The sequence below is a fragment of the Diplotaxodon limnothrissa genome, linkage group LG9 (assembly GCF_057381915.1).
Source record: "Diplotaxodon limnothrissa isolate DT_005_m linkage group LG9, D_limnothrissa_male_GT1.1, whole genome shotgun sequence".
NCBI classification, from domain to species: Eukaryota; Metazoa; Chordata; class Actinopteri; order Cichliformes; family Cichlidae; genus Diplotaxodon; species Diplotaxodon limnothrissa.
In genome coordinates this window covers 13,387,456-13,407,512 of record NC_140604.1, presented here as the reverse complement: position 1 = coordinate 13,407,512, position 20,057 = coordinate 13,387,456, and the positions used below count along the sequence as shown (strand labels likewise).

Below are 20,057 nucleotides of genomic sequence, written 5' to 3'. Positions count from 1 at the left end.
AGTTTATTAGTAACGTGGGAATGTTTGTGTTTGAAGTATGAACTGAGATTCCTGAAGCTCTTGTCACACTGGTCACAGCTGTAGTTTCCTTCCATGTGTGTACGTTCATGATAGTTATGACTACCTGAATGTGAGAAGCTTTTGTCACAGTGTCTGCACTTGTATGGTTTCTCTCCTGTGTGGACTCGTTTGTGTTTTTTAAGCTGACCTGCAGTGGTGAAGGATGACCCACACTGATCACAGAGGTGCTTTTTAACCCCACTGTGAATCAGGTCATGTTGTTTTAACTCAGTTGATGTGGGGAAGCTACTCCCACATTCTTTGCAGTATTTCAGTTTGTCTCCAGTGTGTCTACGTTGATGTGTTTTTAGGTTCTTTTGCTGACTGAATGTTTTTCCACAGAGGTCACAACGAAAGTCTTTCCCACCACCACAGTGATGACAGGGTTGAGAACTGGATCCATCTGTGTCACTCTGCTTCTAAACAAAGACACAAAGACAGTGTAAGTCAGTCCTTCAACATTTTTATCCTGAACGTCGCCTGAAATAAAGAGCATCTCTGCAGACGTCCAATTACATTTTATTGTTTCAGTTAACACACTCAGTTTACTGGGCTGCAATAACTACAATACTACCACCATAATACTACAGTAATACTAAAATCGTAACTGACATGAAAATCTGAATAATCACTCAGAGCTGCTTTTCCATGCAGTAGAATTGCTAACATGCTAACACAGTTTAATGAGCAGAGTTGTTCCAAACAGTCAGGCTAAAATGACAAGATAACAATATAAATACATACCTCACAGTAACTGCACTTGTAGAGTCTCTTTCTGGTGTGGATCTGTTGGTGTCGTCTCAGGTAACGTGGAGATTTAAAAGTCTTCTCACACAGGTCACATTTATAAGGTCTCTCCTCATTGTGGGTAAACATGTGTTTTTGTAAGTCTGCGTCTGTTGTAAACTCTTTGCCACACTGTTCACAGCAGTACACATCATGTCTGGTGTGAATGCGTAGGTGTGCATTTCGGTACCCTCTCCGGCTGAAAGTTTTTCCACAGATGTCACAGCTGTATGCCTTAATTCCAGAGTGGCTAACTAGATGATTCTGTAAGTGACCATTTTGAGTAAAAGCTCTGCCACACTGATCACAGCTGTATGCTTTAACTCCACTGTGGATGAGTTGGTGTGTTTTTAGGGAACGCTTCCAGGAAAAAGACTTTCCACACAAGTCACAGCTGAATGGTTTCTCTCCAGTGTGGATGACCTGATGCTGTTTTAGATGACACTTGGAAATAAACTCCATCCCACACTCGTCACAGGTGTGTTTTTTCTCTCTCTTTCTTCTGTGAGGTTTGTCGGCCTCCTGAGAGCGCTGACTTCTCGCTCCATGTTGGTCCTGCAGTGACAGAGATACAAACAGAGGCAGTGAGTGAAATGCAGTCGTGGAACAAACTCAACCTTCAAACTCTCTCCATTAACACTAGTTTTAAACCTGAAGGTGGAGTGTGGCACCAAACACCTTAAAGGTCTCTTATCCCCACCTGCTGGTAGTTCTAACACATTACATCCAACCTGCTGTTAAAAATAATTCATGACTGTTAAAACACTAAAATCAAGCCCATCCCTCCTGATTGTACACACACACACACACACACACACACACACACACACACACACACACACACACACACACACACACACTGTTTCTAACACATATTTCTATAATTTTTATAGATTTATACATAATTATTCAGTGATAATAAATCCTGTGTTTGTTTATTTGTTTATTCAAAAGGAACCCCATTAGCTTCCATGTTGCTCGTCTTCCATCAAATACAATCACATAAAATATTATACAATAAAGTGGATTCAAGATATCCACATAATTTGGCTCTTACATCCACAGTGAGGTTTCACAATTAAAATATAAGCAATCAATAATAACTACAACAACAATAACAACAACAATATCAATAACACGGAGGCACATTACAGAAATCTCAAAAACAAATCATCTCTTACAATATTACAACAACTAAAAGTTCTGTAAATCAGCTTTTAAATGTTCATTGAAGTTTTGAATAGTTACTAATTCTCTAATTTTATAAGGTAATTTATTCCACCTGAAAGTTGCTCTAAATATAACAGTTTTACAAAAAGTTACTTTTAACTCGAGGATTTACTAAATTGCAGTTTGTTGAAAATCATGTAATATCATTATGTATTTCATCTGGATACTGCAGCTGAGCAGAAATAAATGTGGTGTGTTTAACAGAATTGAGTTCTTTATAACTGCAAGTAAGCCATAGAATACTTTAGCCTGTACAGGAAGCCAAGAAAGCTGATAATGCATTTCATCGATATTCGTATTAGAGATGGCACCATGCCACTTTTTAATGTCCAATACCGATATCATATGGATATCTGCCGATACGAATCCGATAGTGTTTTTTGTAATCAATAAAACTGTTTTTTAAATAAATATCTTGCTGCATTTTGTATAAGTTCATACTCAAGTTTTAAAAACAAGACACTAAAGCTATTCCGTTATACCAAATGAGCCCTTTCCTCTACTCCCTCTTCACCCACGACTGCAGACCTGCCGATGGTTCTAACACCATCATTAAGTTTGCAGATGACACCACGGTGATTGGCCTCATCAGTGACAACGATGAGGCCGTCTACAGGGAGGAGGTGGATGGTCTGGCTGAGTGGTGCGACACAAACAACCTGCTGCTTAACACCGAGAAGACCAAGGAGCTCATCGTGGACTACAGGAGCAATGCTGACCCACATCCACCCATCTACATTAAGGGGACGGCTGTGGAGCGTGTGAGCAGCTTCAAGTTCCTTGGAGTCCACATCTCCGAGGATCTCATCTGGACGACCAACTGCTCCAAGCTGGTCAAGAAGGCTCACCAGCACCTCTTCTTCTTGAGGACTCCGAGGAAGAACCAAATGTCCTCGTGAACTTTTATCGCTGCACCATCGAGATCATCCTGACCAACTGTATAACAGTCTGGTACGGGAACTGGTCTGCCTCGGAGCAGAGGCAGAGGTTGCATTGCAGAGGGTTGTGAAAACTGCCCAGCCCATCGCCGGAGCACCACTTCCTGCCATAAAAGACATCTACAGGAAGCGGTGTCTGAAAAGGGCTGGGAAAATCATCAAAGACCCCAGTCACCCATCACATTGACTCTTCACCCTCCTGCCCTCTGGGAGGCGCTACAGGAGCCTCCGGACTAAGACCACCAGGTACCGGAACAGCTTCTTCCCCACAGCTGTCAGACTCCTGAACTCTGCCTCCTGACATCTGACCCACGTTAAACTCACGGACTGAACATACACACACCCACAACCACCTACACACACACATACAATGGACAACTGTACCCTCAAACACACAATAATAACACAGACTGAACCACCACTCAAAACCACTAGCACTTTATACAGCCTCTGTAGAAATTATCCACATATCTCTCTTATCTTAACTGCACCACTGTATAAATAATCATTCTGTAAAATACGATAATTTTTAATTCAACAACTGTTTATAACTTGCATATTTCCCATTTCTGTATAGCTGTACATCTCATATTTTTGTATAGTTTTTCCTATTTATATCCTGTTCATAGCTTGTACTCACTACAGCCTGTACATACTTATAGTTATAGCATATTCATAACATACTTCATACCGTGTACATTATAACATGCCATAATAGACCCATTTCTGTAATATACTTACATATCTATATTATTGCTAATATATATATTGTAATATATCTATATCAAGGCTAAAGCACTTCTGGATGGAAGCAAACTGCATTTCGTTGCCCTGTACCTGTGACATGTGCAATGACAATAAAGTTGAATTCTATTCTATTCAAATATTTTATAGTTCAGCAACACACATCAATCTAATAAACTTAAACTTGCACCATCCTTCCTATTCTATTATTATAAAGAGTACTTATCAGAAATATTAAACAACCTAACTAATAGAGTTGCCAACTCCCAGCAAAAATCTCCCAGAACCACCCCCGCCCTCATGATGCTTAATCGACATAATCAACTTTAATTTAATGCACGTGTACATCAAATGCACAGAAATAATCAATCATGTTTCCACAATAATTACCACATTTCCCGGACTACAATGCGCACCTGAATATTAGCCGCACAAGCTAGAATCAGGGGAAAATCCTGTTTCGCACATACAGTGGGGCAAAAAAGTATTTAGTCAGCCACCGATTGTGCAAGTTCCCCCACTTAAAATGATGACAGAGGTCAGTAATTTGCACCAGAGGGACACTTCAACTGTGAGAGACAGAATGTGAAAAAAAAAATCCATGAATTCACATGGTAGGATTTGTAAAGAATTTATTCGTAAATTAGGGTGGAAAATAAGTATTTGGTCACCTCAAACAAGGAAAATCTCTGGCTCTCACAGACCTGTAACGTCTTCTGTAAGAAGCTTTTCTGTCCCCCACTCGTTACCTGTATGAATGGCACCTGTTTGAACTCATCATCTGTATAAAAGACACCTGTCCACAGCCTCAAACAGTCAGACTCCAAACTCTGCCATGGCCAAGACCAAAGAGCTTTCGAAGGACACCAGGAAAAGTATTGTAGACCTGCACCAGACTGGGAAGAGTGAATCTACAATAGGCAAGCAGCTTGGTGTGAAAAAATCAACTGTGGGAGCAATCATCAGAAAATGGAAGACATACAAGACCACTGATAATCTCCCTCGATCTGGGGCTCCACGCAAGATCTCATCCCGTGGGGTCAAAATGATCATGAGAACGGTGAGCAAAGATCCCAGAACCACACGGGGGGACCTGGTGAATGACCTGCAGAGAGCTGGGACCAAAGTAACAAAGGTCACCATCAGTAACACACTACAACGGCAGGGAATCAAATCCCGCAGTGCCAGACGTGTTCCGCTGCTGAAGCCAGTGCATGTCCAGGCCCGTCTGAAGTTCGCCAGAGAGCACATGGATGATACAGCAGAGGATTGGGAGAATGTCATGTGGTCAGATGAAGCCAAAGTAGAACTTTTTGGTATAAACTCAACTCGTCGTGTTTGGAGGACGAAGAATACTGAGTTGCATCCCAAGAACACCATACCTACTGTGAAGCATGGGGGTGGAAACATCATGCTATGGGGCTGTTTTTCTGCCAAGGGGACAGGACGACTGATCCGTGTTAAGGACAGAATGAATGGGGCCATGTATCGTGAGATTTTGAGCCAAAACCTCCTTCCATCAGTGAGAACTTTGAAGATGAAATGAGGCTGGGTCTTCCAACATGACAATGATCCAAAACACACCGCCCGGGCAACAAAGGAGTGGCTCCGTAAGAAGCATTTGAAAGTCCTGGAGTGGCCTAGCCAGTCTCCAGACCTCAACCCCATAGAAAATCTGTGGCGGGAGTTGAAAGTCCGTGTTGCTCGGCGACAGCCCCAAAACATCACTGCTCTCGAGAAGATCTGCATGGAGGAATGGGCCAAAATACCAGCTACTGTGTGTGCAAACCTGGTAAAGACCTATAGTAAACGTTTGACCTCTGTTATTGCCAACAAAGGTTATGTTACAAAGTATTGAGTTGTATTTTTGTTATTGACCAAATACTTATTTTCCACCCTCATTTACGAATAAATTCTTTACAAATCCTACCATGTGAATTAAAAACATATCATGATATGAAAAAATCTTATATCGCCCAGCTCTAGCTTTAACAAGAAGAAAAGTCAGTCATTCACCATCTTTCTCTTCTTCTTGTGCACTAAAACCACCAAAGTCCTCTTCTCCAGTGTCGGAAACGAACAGGTTCATGATGGCTTCGTCATCACCTCTCCGCTTCTCTCATTCGTTGTCACTTTCAAAACCAAACAAATCCTCGTTGTCAGTGTCGAACACCCTCTGAAGGGCTGTGGCGGTGTCCTCCTCTCCATCATGCAGCAGTCCAGCCCTTCGAAATCCGTTGGTGATCATGGATGTTTTCACACTTTTCCACGCTGTCAGAATCCACTGGTGGAGTTGGGCATAACTTGCTTTTCGCAAGTTTATCGCCGCTCATCATCCACGCCTCCCGCTGAAGGCGTAGCGCTACTTTGAAGTTTGTTTTTCGCGCTACTTCTTACGGCACTATGTTGCCTGGCGGATGGACATGTGACCAATATACCACTCTTGAACCCCGATCCTTCCGCCAGGCAACGTAGTGCCGTAGAACAGCAGAAGAAACAAAACAAATCATCTTACGATATCACAAAAATCATGGACAATCCTTAGAAAAGCCGCACCTGACTAAAAGCCGCAGGGTTCAAAGCTTGTGCAAAAAGTAGCGGCTAGTAGCCCGACAATTACAGTAAATAGATTCAACATCTTTCTTCAACAGAATTGCAGACTGCACAGATGGTACCTTCCCAAAGGAAAAAGGACTATAGCTTACCAGGGTGTAAATTAGACTTAATAGTTAACATATACAGTAATGGATTTCTATACATTTAATCAGATGAACACTTTGGTTGTAAGATTCAGATAATTATTTATTAAAAGTTAGTCCTTTAAATGAAATAACAAAGAAAAGTATTTTTTGTGCCTCCCTTTACTTGTTAATGCCATACCTGCCCCCTGGCAAAGCTTTGCTAGAGCTGCCCCTGCACAGTTACCAGCTGTCAGCTACTTAGAAAACATGAGAGAAGAAGAGGCAGCTGCAGCTTAAGGACACAGACTAACTCCAGAGTCTTTTTCCCCCCATTCTAGCTGAAGTACGGGACAAATCGCTTCCTTTTCGCCTCAGTATGGAAGAGATTAAGATTAAAAATGCTGCGGTTTGGAAGCATGTAGTGAGGCTCCAAATGCTCCACCAGTTCGCCGACAGGTCTTGCAGACAACAGCCGCTCTATCGAGTGACACATACTTCTCTGATAAGCAAAGCTGGGTTACGCCAAGTAGCGCGTTTTGTGAGGCGAGGATCGGTCCGTTTTTAATTAGTATAGTATGAACATCTAATCTGGACGCCTTATTCTGGACTAACTGAAGTCTGTTAAGATCTGTCTTATTAGCTGCTGACCAAATGATTGACCAATAGTCCAGATGAGACATTACTAGTGCATTAATGACATCTTTCATAATTTTTTTTTTTTTTTGTGTCCCGTTTGGATCTTTAGCCATCAGAATTGTTGTCTTAAGGCCAAGAAAGATGCCAAGCGGATTTATTTTACCAAGTGGATCATCATGGCCTTGCCATATTGGTCCATTTGATTGACCTTTATTATAATTATACATTTATTTTATTTTCAGTTGGCCAGCTCTGTTCTAGGATGCCCTCTGGACCCAGTGGAGGTGGTGAGTGACAGGAGAACGGCGGCTAAGCTTTCATCCCTGATGGACAACATCTCCCACCCCATGCAGCAGACTGTGACAGCACTGAGCAGCTCCTTCAGTGGGAGACTGCGGCACCCACGGTGTGGGACGGAGAGATTTCGCAGGTCTTTCCTCCCCACTGCTGTCAGACTCCATAATAAAGACTTTAACTGATCAAGCACACACATCCATACATGTGCAATAATACTAAGTGCAATAATCCTTTCTGTCATCGTTGTATTTTTACTCAGTTGTATATAGTATTTGTATTTGTATTCTATTTTTATCTTATTGTATATTTATTTTATTTTATTCTACTGTATATAGTATTTTATTTTATTCTATTCTGTACAGTTGTGTACTGTATTTATTCTTATTGTATTCTAATTTTTGCCTCATAACTTTTGCACTGTCCACTTCCTGCTGTGACAAAACAAATTTCCCACGTGTGGGACTAATAAAGGTTATCTTATCTTATCTTATCTTATCTTACAAACGGGACAGACATGACTGGGGGGATAGGACAGGGAGAAAGAAAACCAAACGGGAGAAGAGACGGTGAGAAGGGGGGGAAGAAAGAAAAAAAAAAACAAACAAAAAAAACAAAACACCTGGGTCACCTGTATGGAGAAAAAAAACAGAAGAGAAAGCAAACAACAAAGAGCAACATAATAAATTTTAAAAAAAGCACCATCACAATAAACTAGCTAGCAGTAGATATCAATAGTTACTAAATAATAAACGATATTGTGCAACACGCAAGATAGACAGCGCACAGTGTGCTTTGAGGCAGCAGCCAAGAAAACTGTAGTCCGCGTCTGTGAATACCCATGTGTACACCTGTGTACACCTGTGTGGATCAGCATGCTCGCATTCCAAAGGTTTCTCCATGTAACGATCTGCTAGGGAGTGTGGGGAGCCACAGCCCTGTCCTCTATGGTATCAAGCAGGTATGGAGGAGATCAAAACTCCAGACATCCAGAGGCCCCCAGAACACAAGAGACCAAGGAAGACCCACAGAGGGGCAGCCGCGCCACTGTCCCAGTAAGAGCTGAGGAGAGTCCCAGATGAGGGCTCACTCAGCAGCCGCAGAGCAGAAGCCAGGGGGAGTTGCAGTGACGTGCTTGTGAGCTCTGCCGGCAGCCAGCTGTGCCTGAGTGACCGAGCCCCAGGCCGAGAGGCCGGGGGCACCCCACCTCCGAAGTGGCCCGAGCGAGCCCCAGGCTCCAGGCCCCGATAAGCGGCCGCCAAGGAGTGAGCCGGTGTGTACCCGGACGCCCACCCCCAGACACAAAGAACCACCAACGCACCGACACCTGAGGGAGTCCGCCACTGGCAGGGGAAGTGGTGGTGGGTGGAGATAGGCCTCCAAACCTTGGAGGGCCTGAGATGTCCCCAGAGAGGTGGCGTCTGATACCAAACCTGACATATAGACACAGACATACAGGCACACACAGATACAAACATCCATTCCCACCCTCATGCTCTCATATGCACTTACTCCACACTCAACCGACGGGGAGACAGACATAAAGAGACGCTGTATACACGATCACACTCCCCAAGCGTACTCTACGAACCGGGTCTAGGTACCCTTGCCCCTGGAGGGGGGAACTGCACCCAGACCCAGGTGGTGTTACCCTTTTCCCTGCGGTGGGGAGAGGCAGACCGCCCCGACTCCGCAGCAGCAGGGAGGCCCCACACTCCAGACCGCAGTCGGACGGCCAACTCCTCCTAGCCCCCCCCGCTCCAGCAGGCCGCAGAGAATGGGGGTGAGAGAAGACTCCAAACCTCCCTCCACCCGTTCATTGTAGTGTTGATGCATGTGTGTTCTAAGGTGCAACTCCAGATGAGACATTACTAGTGCATTAATGACATCTTTCATAATTGAAGAAGTGATACAGAAAGAGCATTTCATAGCCATAGCTATGCCTTGTCCTATTTTCTTAAAAACAATCGATGTGCTGAGACCATGAAAGGTGGTGATTTATGGTAATGCCGAGTAGTTTAATCTGGGTGACGTGTTCTAACACTGGCTATGGACAGACTTAGTTGTGGGCTGTTGACTAATCTGCTTCTAATTAACATAGATTTGGATTTAGATACATTTAAAATCATGTTGTTTTTACTTATCCAGTCAAACACATTCAGCAAATTTTGTTGTGACACGCTGATCAGTTCAGAGTTGTCACTGGCTGAATAAAACATGGTGGAATCATTGGCATACCCAAGATTAAGCCAAGACATATTGCAGATCGTTTGTGATAACTGAATAGAGAAGTGAGGCAACCTTTCATCAAGCACAGAGCAGCTGATGAAAATCAATAACATTTTAGTTTATCAATCAAAAGATCTAAATTTATCCAAGAATACCACTTTCCCATCATCTAGATGTTTATACCATATATTATTGGTCATATGAATTAGAGCTGAGCTGGTAAAATGACCAGCTGGGCTCTGTTAAAGTGAATTGTTAAATGTTGTCATTTTTATGCTACCATCTCTACATTGTTTTAACTCTGTGGTGAAAGGAATTTATTTGTCCCCCTCCCCAGCTTCTCGAGGTCCGGGGGGGGGGGGGGGGGGCTAATGACATTTGAAGTGCCTTTCTGAGATACCGACGAGGCCTCACTTGCAAGTAAATCGATCGCTGTTGCCTTGTTTTTCCTTTCACGGGAATAAGTCCTGGAGACAGCGGGGTCTAAGTTTAGACCCAACAGGTTCAGTGAAGAAAAATGTCTGATTGTAACCTGAGGATTTTTTTGCATTAAGAAAAAGGCACCAAACATCAAACCAATTTAATCCTAAACAGTAACACATGAACGTAGAGCAGGGCGATATGACCAAAAATATTAACAGTGTAAATGCAAATTCCTCGGAGCAAATGTCGGCCAATTTCCACTGGAAATGCCTTTTGGTTAAACTGTCAGCAAGGAATTTGCATTTGCACTGTTAAATTTTTATATAACTTCAATACACAGAAAAAAAAAAACAGCTGTTTGTTTAAGTGAAAATACATTGATGGGATTTTTAATAAAGTTGTGGAGTTGTAAAGTATTTTGTCTAGTGTCAATTATAGCGTCAGTTATATCATTATCGCAAATTTTCAAATGTATATCGTGATAAATATTTTTGGTCATATCGCCCTGCTCTGTCTGTCACCTTCTGTGTTGAGCTCATTGTTTCCTCTGTAGTGGCTGAGCTGAGTCCAAGTAGCTGAAAATGTTCCTCTGCTCTCCGTCAGACTCTTCTCCTCCTGCTGATCACCTGGGACACAAAACAGATCTTTGTTAGGCTCCACACTGCACTGAAGAGTCAAAGTGTCTCATATGTTCATCTGACAAGTAAAAGAACACATTTTTGCTTCCCGAGGTGGGCAACTTATTGGAAACAAACACAAAAGGTTTGAGCACCGATACAAAATTTAGCAGTATAGCAGGAGAGACTGAGGCCTGTTATTAGACTCAAATGCCCAGTGGGCCGACACACCAATATACACATACACACGTGTTATATGGGAACACCCTCAAATCACGTGATGCCCAGAATTGTACAATACTGATGCTTGAGAGCGCGCGTGTGATCATAGCTGGACTGGCCATCGGTTATACCGGGAATTTGCCCGGTGGGCTGCTGGCGATTTTTTGTTTTTATGGGCCGATCGATTTTTTTTTTTTTGGAAGGGTATAAATAATGAAAGGTGTTGGATTGGCCAATTGGTCATGATCGACTCTGGGCTGGACCAATTACAGCCGAGGAGGTCGGATGCACCCTCCCCCTTGTTTAGCAATCTTATAGATGAACTAAAGAAATGGAGAACAAAAAAAGGAAAGGAGGTGCAGAAAAAATTAGGGCCAAAAAGAAACAAGGCCTTCAGGCAGACGCTGCCAAATGTGTAAAAATAACTGAAATGTTTGGCGGTAGCTATGGCATAGCTTTCACAGATTTAGCAACATCAGCAAGTGGTGGAGGCCAGCAGGTGGATAAGGGCAGTGTTGGGAAGGTTACTTTTAAAATGTATTCCATTACAGAATACATGCCCCAAAATGTATTCTGTAACGTATTCCGTTACGTTACTCAATGACAGTAACGTATTCTGAATACTTTGGATTACTTAATATATTATCATGCTTTTTACAACAACGTGAATGTACTATTGCTGTGTGATTTATTACTGAAGGTCCGCGACTCCGAACTGTAGTAAAGGGACCTCTGACTAATACGGCGGGGTCCCTGTCGGCTCGTAGCCGAAAAATAGCTTTACTTTGTTGTGTGGCTCAACTTTTCTTGCGAGAGACAGAGAGAGGCGTTGAAAGGCTGCTCCAACAGAACTTATTGTTTTCGGAGGAAAACACGAACACGGTGTACAGTTGAGTCTTAATAGCTTACTTACAACTGGGCTCGTCAGGCACTCTTCTTGGCTGAAGTGGTTATTATTATATTTACATGCTTCCAGCTCCCGTTTTTCCTCGACGACAACTCCTACCTTTCCACTCCCCCTTTTCTCCCTCCTCGAGCTCACAGACCCATAACGTGTATGGCAGTCCATTCTCCCTGCAACACGGACTACACTGCCCATGATGCTACATTCTTTAGAGCTATGCTTGTAGCATTCTGCCTGTTAGCTTAGCACAACAACAACGAAAAGGCGCTCTCTCACCCAGGAAACACACAGTCGCAGAAAGAGAGAGAGAGAGAGTTGCCCTGTAACCATGGCAACCGTAACCCTGCCCCCTGGAACAACAGAACGTAGCTGTCAAACAAAACCCAAACAGTCCTGACCCGCGTGTAACGCTAAGTTATTTAAGGACTAGTTTATGTCAATGGATGAATTTACTGACTGACGCGCAGAAGAAATAGTTCTTTATGGAGCCCAGATGGTGTGAATGATGAGACCAAAAACTACAATGTCTTGTACCAAAAATATATTGAATAAATAGGGGAAAGGGGAAATGGAACAAAATAATTAACACAACACACAACGTAAATGTCCACAATTAAATAATAAATCAGTGCTGTGATTTTTCTGTGCAAGTGTCCTTTTGCTAAGAGTCCTTTTTTTGGTCCTTTTCTTTTTAAAGTTCACTTTTAAGGTATTCCTCCTTAGGGTCCAGCTTCATACAAGGGGGAAATATGTCCGTAATCCAAAGACGGCTAAGTGGGGGAAAAGAAAGAATGGTCCTACCGGCTCGCCACTTCAATATGAAGAAGATCAATTCAAAGAGGGAAAAAAAACCTGACCTGTAGGTCAGAAAAATGTCCATTAGCACATCAAGTTCGATTCAGTTTACCGGTAAACAAGTATATTCTTCTGCATGTCTAGGTAACAATGCAAACCATAAATCATCATCAATCCATGTACAACAGTTAAATCATTAATCATCTTGGCTACGTAGCTTAATCTATACAGTCCAGTAGCGTTCGCTACAAACAATACAAAAACAACAATAAAGGAAAACAACTGTCTAACAGACAGCATAGCCGAATTCAAGGCAACACATAACAATAATCATTCAATCGCACTTTGTTTCAAAGTAAGCCCATAAAAATGCTTAAGTAAAGAAAGTGTTCAAAAACAGCGGTTTTTGAACCGGAGTTCTGCTTGCGGTGGGAGCGCTGCCGCACAAAGTCATTTTTTAATCGCGAAAACGATCGGCTGGTTACTGACAACCAAAGGTTGAAAGATATTAAGGACACTTACCGCTGAGTTTAAAGTTTAAAGATGAATTGAGGGGAGAAAACGCTTTGTTTTCCAACACCGTTCTAAATGCCATAAGCTCACAGCCACAGCAGGAGTCGAACCCGGAAGTATCCCTCCACAGCCGGTTTTCAGAGTTGCCGCGACGTGGGAGGAGCCAATCAGAAGAGGGACCTCAAATCAGCTGACGTGGGTCATGTGACAGGGAGTAGTTGATATGGGTTACACGCGACAAAATGAAACCGGAAAGTACCGCAGTGTAATCCATTTATTTCAACAAAGTAACTGTATTCTGAATACCACCTTTTTAAACGGTAACTGTAACGGAATACAGTTACTCATATTTTGTATTTTAAATACGTAACGGCGGTACATGTATTCCGTTACTCCCCAACACCGGATAAGGGAAAGGGGAGGCAAGAGGAGGAGAGACCCGAGGCGGCCGCCGGTCATAGTGGCAGAGGAACTGAACTTCAGGTAAGAAGTTATGACCTGCTGTCTATCTGTGTCAGATATAAACCAAGTTTAGTTGTAGTTTGTTTTCATTGTGCTGACTTTTTACAGTTGCTTAGAATAACTGGTACTGCGTACTAGCTAGCATGACGGAGTTTATATACTGCTGGGCGGGTGCTATGAAGTTACTGATAGTAAATTTTATTTTATGCTTAAGGTTAGTTTCTCAAACTCCTCAAAATCTTAACAAATTGTGCCAATCCTTACATGTTGCACCAGGCTGATTTATCATCGAAAGTGGAGAAGTCTGTGACAGAGGAGACAGAAGAGCAGCAGAGAGAGATGGAGATGGAGAGAAGATTTTATGTCATCCATGAGGGATGCATTTGACATGTTTCACATATTATAGCTCAACAAGTTACTTATAGCAATTCAAATACGAGCAATCAGTTTTTGGCACAACACCGGCTATTGCAGTTAATAATACAACAGCGTCTTGCCATTTTTGTGTTTCTTTTTATCGCTGTGTAACTGAGTTCAATTGAAAGCCTGCATGCGCTAGTACCTCTTGCCACAAGTTCCCAGAATCCTTTGCGGTTTTACCCCTGAATGACGTCACATTTTTGGTGGGCCGGTCTCTAGTCAAAATGCCCGGGTCGATTTTTTGTCCCAGTCCAGCCCTGTGTGTGATGCAAGTATGTGTAGTGTTGAGCGCGTGATCAGTGGTGAGAAAAACAACTCACGGAACTTGACCTTTCTATACTTGTGGCTAGTGATGTGACCTTCTGTATCGAGGCTTCGAAGCGTGTGTCGAGTAATGGAGGGGGCGTTTCCGCGAAGCGTGCATCGAGGCTTGCTTCGTTTATGGGAGGAGCTAAAAATGATGACGTCCGAAGCCTCGCTGCCCGGCTGTACCACGTGACTGGTTCATGAAGTGGTTCGAACTTTGCTGCGAGATATGACAGCGATATAAACCCCTCAGACTTCATTCAAAAATGTGGGTGTTTGATGGAGAGTTGCGGTTAGTGAGAGTTTGGAGACAGTTTGGAGGTTTAGGAGAGTGAGGAGAGAAAGTCAGGAGAGAATGGAGCCAGCTAAGAAGAGGAGGATGTCCTCCCCTGTGTGGGAACATTTTGAGCTTATATCTCCCAACAAGGTATGTAAATTTCTACAGAAGATGTATTTTCATAATACTGATGGTGCAATACAATTTATGTTAAGCAGCTTTACTTTTGTACAAGGTGAAGTGTTTGCTATGTGCCAGGGAGCTGGGATATAACAACAACACCTCATCCATGCTTAGGCACTACAGAGCTTTGCATGAGAATAAGGGGGACACCGATTGTGGAGCAAGACCAGATGAGCCATCAAATGCCATGATAATATAGCATGCAGTAATGTTACTAAATGATATAACAATATCATACAATGCAATAAGTGACGTGTGTGATATTTATATTTGTGCTTTGTTTTTATTGTCTTTCCTCAGGAGAACAATCTCAAATAGATGAAGACCTGGTTAGCACGGTGATTGAGGACTCCCAGCCATTTAGCATTGTGGAGGACAAAGGATTCAAAAGATTTGTTAAGTCATTAAATCCTAGCTATGTTCTCCCCACTAAAAAGGTCATAAAAGCAGTGAAGATTTCGTTTCTACAGAGTAAAATGTGAACAGGCAGGACTGAGGCTCAAAGCCTCAGTGTGTAGCTACACTACACACTGCTTCACAGCCACGTCGTACTTTAGAACAAAATGTTTTTACTTTCCTTTAGGCCCTGAAAGTCATGGTGGAGGCCAGGTACCAGGAGATGAAGGAGAAAGCTAAGGCCAGCGTTGAGAAGGCAGCAGCTGTGAGTCTGACATCAGATATGTGGACCTCCATCAACACAGAGGCCTATCTTGCAGTCACCTGCCATTTTGCTGATGAGTCCAGCACATTAAACACCGTTGTTTTAGGAGTGTAATATTTTCCTAATGCACACACTGCAGAAAACATTGCACAGGTGAAAGGCTCACTCATGGCAGAATGGGCAATTACTGACAAAGTCACATGCCTAGTAACAGATGGGGCTGCCAATATGGGGGCTTGTGCAAGGGAGCTAAGACTTAAACATGCCATATGCATAGCTCACACCCTGAACTTAGTGGTGAAGAAGGCCCTTGACCAGACCCCTGAGCTCTCTGACATCCAAGCCAAGTCCAGGAAGATCATGGGATATTTCAGGAGCAGTACCTCTGCAAAGGTATGTTCTTAAGTGGCTTAATTACAGTTTCTTTAATGCTACTTATGTGTATTGTCGAGAAAAACATCTTATTTTAAATCTCACTGTGATATCATTTACATGCACTGTCATTATTTCATCATTACTTCATTAGTTTGTATCACTTTATCATTAAATATTATCATGTATCATTTGAATTAACATTTAAATAGATCAGTTAGAAACCACCAGAATAGCTGGACCTCCAGAAGGCTCAGCTGCAGCAGTTCACATAAGGACATTTGAACTCTTTTTAGCCTGATCCCACAATTACACAAAATACACACACTGTATACACAATTGGTTAGGTTCCCAGGAAGCATGAGTGGAAACATCTGGGTTCAATTCTGGGAAGTGGGGTGTTTTGAACATAGAAGGAGATATGGGAATTCTTCTGACGTCATAATGACTATAAAGCTTTCTGCAACGAGCAGGGAAGTCGAAGTCCGGCTCTTCCCACACTGTACTACTGTGTGCTTTAATAAAATAATTTATTGACCCACTATGGACTTTTCAGTCGTATGTCTCTTCCTCAAAATTCGAACCACGACAGTATAGTTCTGCTCCCTTGACAATCTAATGTATGCTTTTTTAAATTGTATTTTGTAAGGAGAGGCTTTCAGTTGTGCAGGAACAACTAAGGCAGCCTCAACACAAACTACTACAGGAGGTGGAAACCCGCTGGAACAGCACTTACAATATGCTGCAAAGACTTTTCGAGCAAAGGGAGCCAGTAGGTGCTGCTTTGGCAAGTCTCACAACAGACATCCCACCTATGTCATCTGAGGAATTTGGTATAATTTCAGAGTGTCTGGTTGTCCTAGCACCATTTAACGATGCAACCACTGAGCTCTCTCAGGAAAAAAGGGTGTCTGGGTCAAAGGTCATACCTTTGCTCACTACGCTGGATCATTGCCTCAATGAACAAATGGAAAAACCACCATCCATTGGATCTTCCCTGGCTCAGAAGCTTAGGATGCTATTGAGAGAGAAGCTAGATAAAATACAGACCATGAGCATTATGTTCCTTGCGACACTGCTGGACCCAAGGTTCAGAAAACTCGGGTTTCTCAGCCCTGCAAGAGCTAGCAAAGCAGAAAAAAGACTGAAAGCAGAATGTGCTTCTGTAATGAGGGCCTCCACCACCTCTTCCTCCACACCACCACCACAGCCATCAACGTCACAATCTGTTGAGGCTGTTTCCCACGGTACCATTGTTATTGCATTTTAGTTGCATTTATATAAACTGAATGTTGGGTTTTCCACTGTATCTATTATTGTATGATCTACTGTACAATATAATGCGCCTTGAGGCGACTGTTGTTGTTATTTGGCACTATAGACATAACATTGAATTGAAAATTGAATTGGTAGTATCTCATAAGACTCTCCTTCTTGTTTAGGTAACAACCTGCGGCGTCGCCTGGATGAGAGTGTCAGGCAGACACAGACACAAAATGTGACAGCAGACGCAAATATTGAGGTCCAACGGTACCTGATGGAGCCAAATATTGGAAGGCTGGAGGACCCCCTTAAATACTAGGAGAGACAGAAATATGTCTACCCTCACTTATATAAGTTAGCACTGACATACCTGTGTACCCCTGCCTCATCTGTGCCCTGTGAGCGAGTGTTTTCAAAGGCAGGGGAAATATTGTCCAAAGAAAGAAATCGCCTACGACCTGCCACAGTGGAGAAACTGTTGTTTTTAAATAAAAACCAATGATGTGTCCCCTAAACACTAATCACTGTCCTTGCCTCAATGTTACAAAAGCACAACCACTGTCCACACCTCACCTCACAGCATATGATCATTTCCATTTTAGGCATTTCCAAATAATCATTTTCCATACTGCCAGCATAAATATACACAGTATACACACTCCTTTTGTTGTTGACATTTACAGGCTGTGTGCAAAATGCCACACTCTTCAAATTCATGCCAACTAATATTTTTACGTCCAGTAGGTGTCCTGCTAGAGCAAATGAAGCTTCAAGAAACTTCGCGTTGGGGTGAACCAATTGGATGAAAAGCTTCAGTGCTTCATGAGGCTTCATCTGCCCATCACTACTTGTGGCTCACTTACATTTCTAAACTATTCGTTTGCACACTTACACACACCCAGCTGCTGTTTCCTGTTTTGCTACACTCTGGAGAGCCCCGCCTTTAACGGTCTCCTCTCACAGAGAGCAACAGAAAACTTCGAAAAACTCGAGTTTGACTGATCTCAGTTCAAAGTTACCTTGACACTTACCTTTAGATGTGAGAGATAGTGATGGTCCGCTTGAAGCTGACGCTCCGGTGCGTGTGTCAGAAAACTCAACACGCTGCGTCAGAAGCACCGTGTCGAGGCTTGATTCGTTTGGCCAGAGTCACGTGATTAGTGACGTCTGAAGCTTCATTTAGAACGTACTTTTTTTTTTTTTAAGTTTGACGAGCATCTTGACTTTTGGTCTTTGGATCAAGGGCGTCGATTTGGCATGGACGGAAGGGACGTGTCCCCACCAATATTCAAACCCGATAGTAAGAAAAAAAAAACGATCTGTCAGCTTCTCATTCAGCGAGTGGTGCAGAAAGAGTTAAATTAGTTCTAAATAAATAAATAATTCTCTACTGGAGTCCTACGTCATGTGACAAATATGGCCAATGTGATTGGCTGTGCCTTTCAGGGAGCTGCGTTTAGTTTCAGCAGCTGCAAACCTGCGCTGCGAGGAGGATGACAGCAAAGAGGAAGAACCTGGATATAAGAAATTATTGCAGGGTAAATGTCATTTAGAGATTTGTAAACATATTCTAATAATATCTTTAACAGGAGTGACTGATTTTAAAAATATGATTCTTTATGTCTGTGTAATATTTCATTAATCTCTGTTACTCTGTTATTTCTCTCCAGACTCAACCTTGTTTTCCCTATAACACACAGTTATACATCACATATTATAAATCTGTCTTTGATAAATATTTAGATCATGTGAAAACACAGAGCAGCTCTCTATGAACAGTGTGAAGCAGGGGTGTCAAACTCATTTTCCATCAGTGTAAAGAAGTTACATATTTAACTGTTTTTCTACATGATGAAGAAAAAGCTGCTGTCAGCATGACTCTGAACCAAAGTGGGGAAAAATGTGCAAGATTACAGAAAAAGTTTTTGTAGCTTATTGCACAAACTGAAAACAGAAACTTTTCTGACATGAATTAGTTTGAATGGGTATAAGGACGGTTTTTATCTGTTGGAAATGCTTGGCAGTCACCAAGAACACTACTGGTACCACACTGCACCATGACCGACTGAAGTGCTGTGCTCATAAGAAACCAACATTTCTCCAGTGGAGAACATCAGAATATTTCAGCTCCACATTTCAGTGCATCAAATGAAAACTCTAATGTGTCATTTGCAAGTTCTCAAAGCCTCGGCATTATGGGAAATGATAAGAGCATTTAAATGATGACATGTAAAGAAAAACTATACAGCCTGAGTTGAGACAGCAGTTCTGGGTTTACAGTGAACTCTATCAGCTGGTTGTAGAACAAGTACTGCTGCCTGATGTTTGCCACCTAGTTTTCTAAGAAAGCGTGCTTACATGTAGCTGTCATTACGCAAGTGTGCAGGAATGTTTCTGCCTCCGTGCCCACGCACTCTGAACTGAGAGGTTTCACCAATAAGCACCATGAACTGTTCTCTGCTTATTTCACCTCCACTGGTCATTGAATACCTTCCATTGTTCATCCTGTAATAAGAAATACAATCACACAGGCCAGAATCAGACCTCTGTGTCCTATGAAAATGCAGACATGGCATCTGCTACTCTTTCACTCTTTTCACTAAGAGTAAATGTTTTAGCTGCTTATGTGTTGGCAACGTGTCAGGTTAGATTTTCTTTCCTGATTAGGATGTCACCAGAAACTCAGGAATTTGCATCAGTAGAACTAAACAGTTGGCACACTTCTTACATGAGCATAAACGTGTCATGTTTGCTATTGCAAACATTTAGCCTATGAAAAAAAAAATAACAATAACACATCTGTCTCAAACAAAAGGGTACGGTGTATTTCAGGTTAACATATGAAGGATAATACTTTGGATGTTTTTAATTAAATGAGGCTTACTATGAATTCTTTGAATAGATGTGGATGTCAGCCTGTTAGCTACTAAACTGCAGTAGTTCCTCCCTCAACTACATTTTGGAGTAATTCTGTGTTTGTGTGTGTTACTGTGTTCGTCTTTTAGAGAACAAATGTGCAGATGTTGCTTCCTGCAGGAACT

The 20,057-nt window shown here is 42.4% G+C and overlaps 2 protein-coding genes across 2 annotated transcripts in view; one reads left to right on the top strand and one right to left on the bottom strand.

Moving 5' to 3' along the window:
* The window catches only part of LOC146625289 (uncharacterized), a 68,450-nt gene that overhangs the window by 17,964 nt on the left and 30,429 nt on the right, over positions 1-20,057 (bottom strand). The window contains exons 4-5 of the mRNA XM_085362742.1: positions 1,037-1,290; positions 166-384 (exon numbers count right to left, since the gene is read on the bottom strand). Coding sequence (XP_085218868.1) covers positions 166-384; positions 1,037-1,290 — 473 coding nt within the window. The remainder of the gene's footprint in view (positions 1-165; positions 385-1,036; positions 1,291-20,057) is intronic.
* On the top strand, positions 15,316-17,027 carry LOC146625290 (zinc finger BED domain-containing protein 4-like). The gene is made up of 3 exons (XM_085363223.1): positions 15,316-15,463; positions 15,659-15,774; positions 16,391-17,027. Exons 1-3 carry the CDS (start codon positions 15,316-15,318, stop codon positions 17,021-17,023), a joined length of 897 nt encoding a protein of 298 aa, XP_085219349.1. The 3' UTR covers positions 17,024-17,027.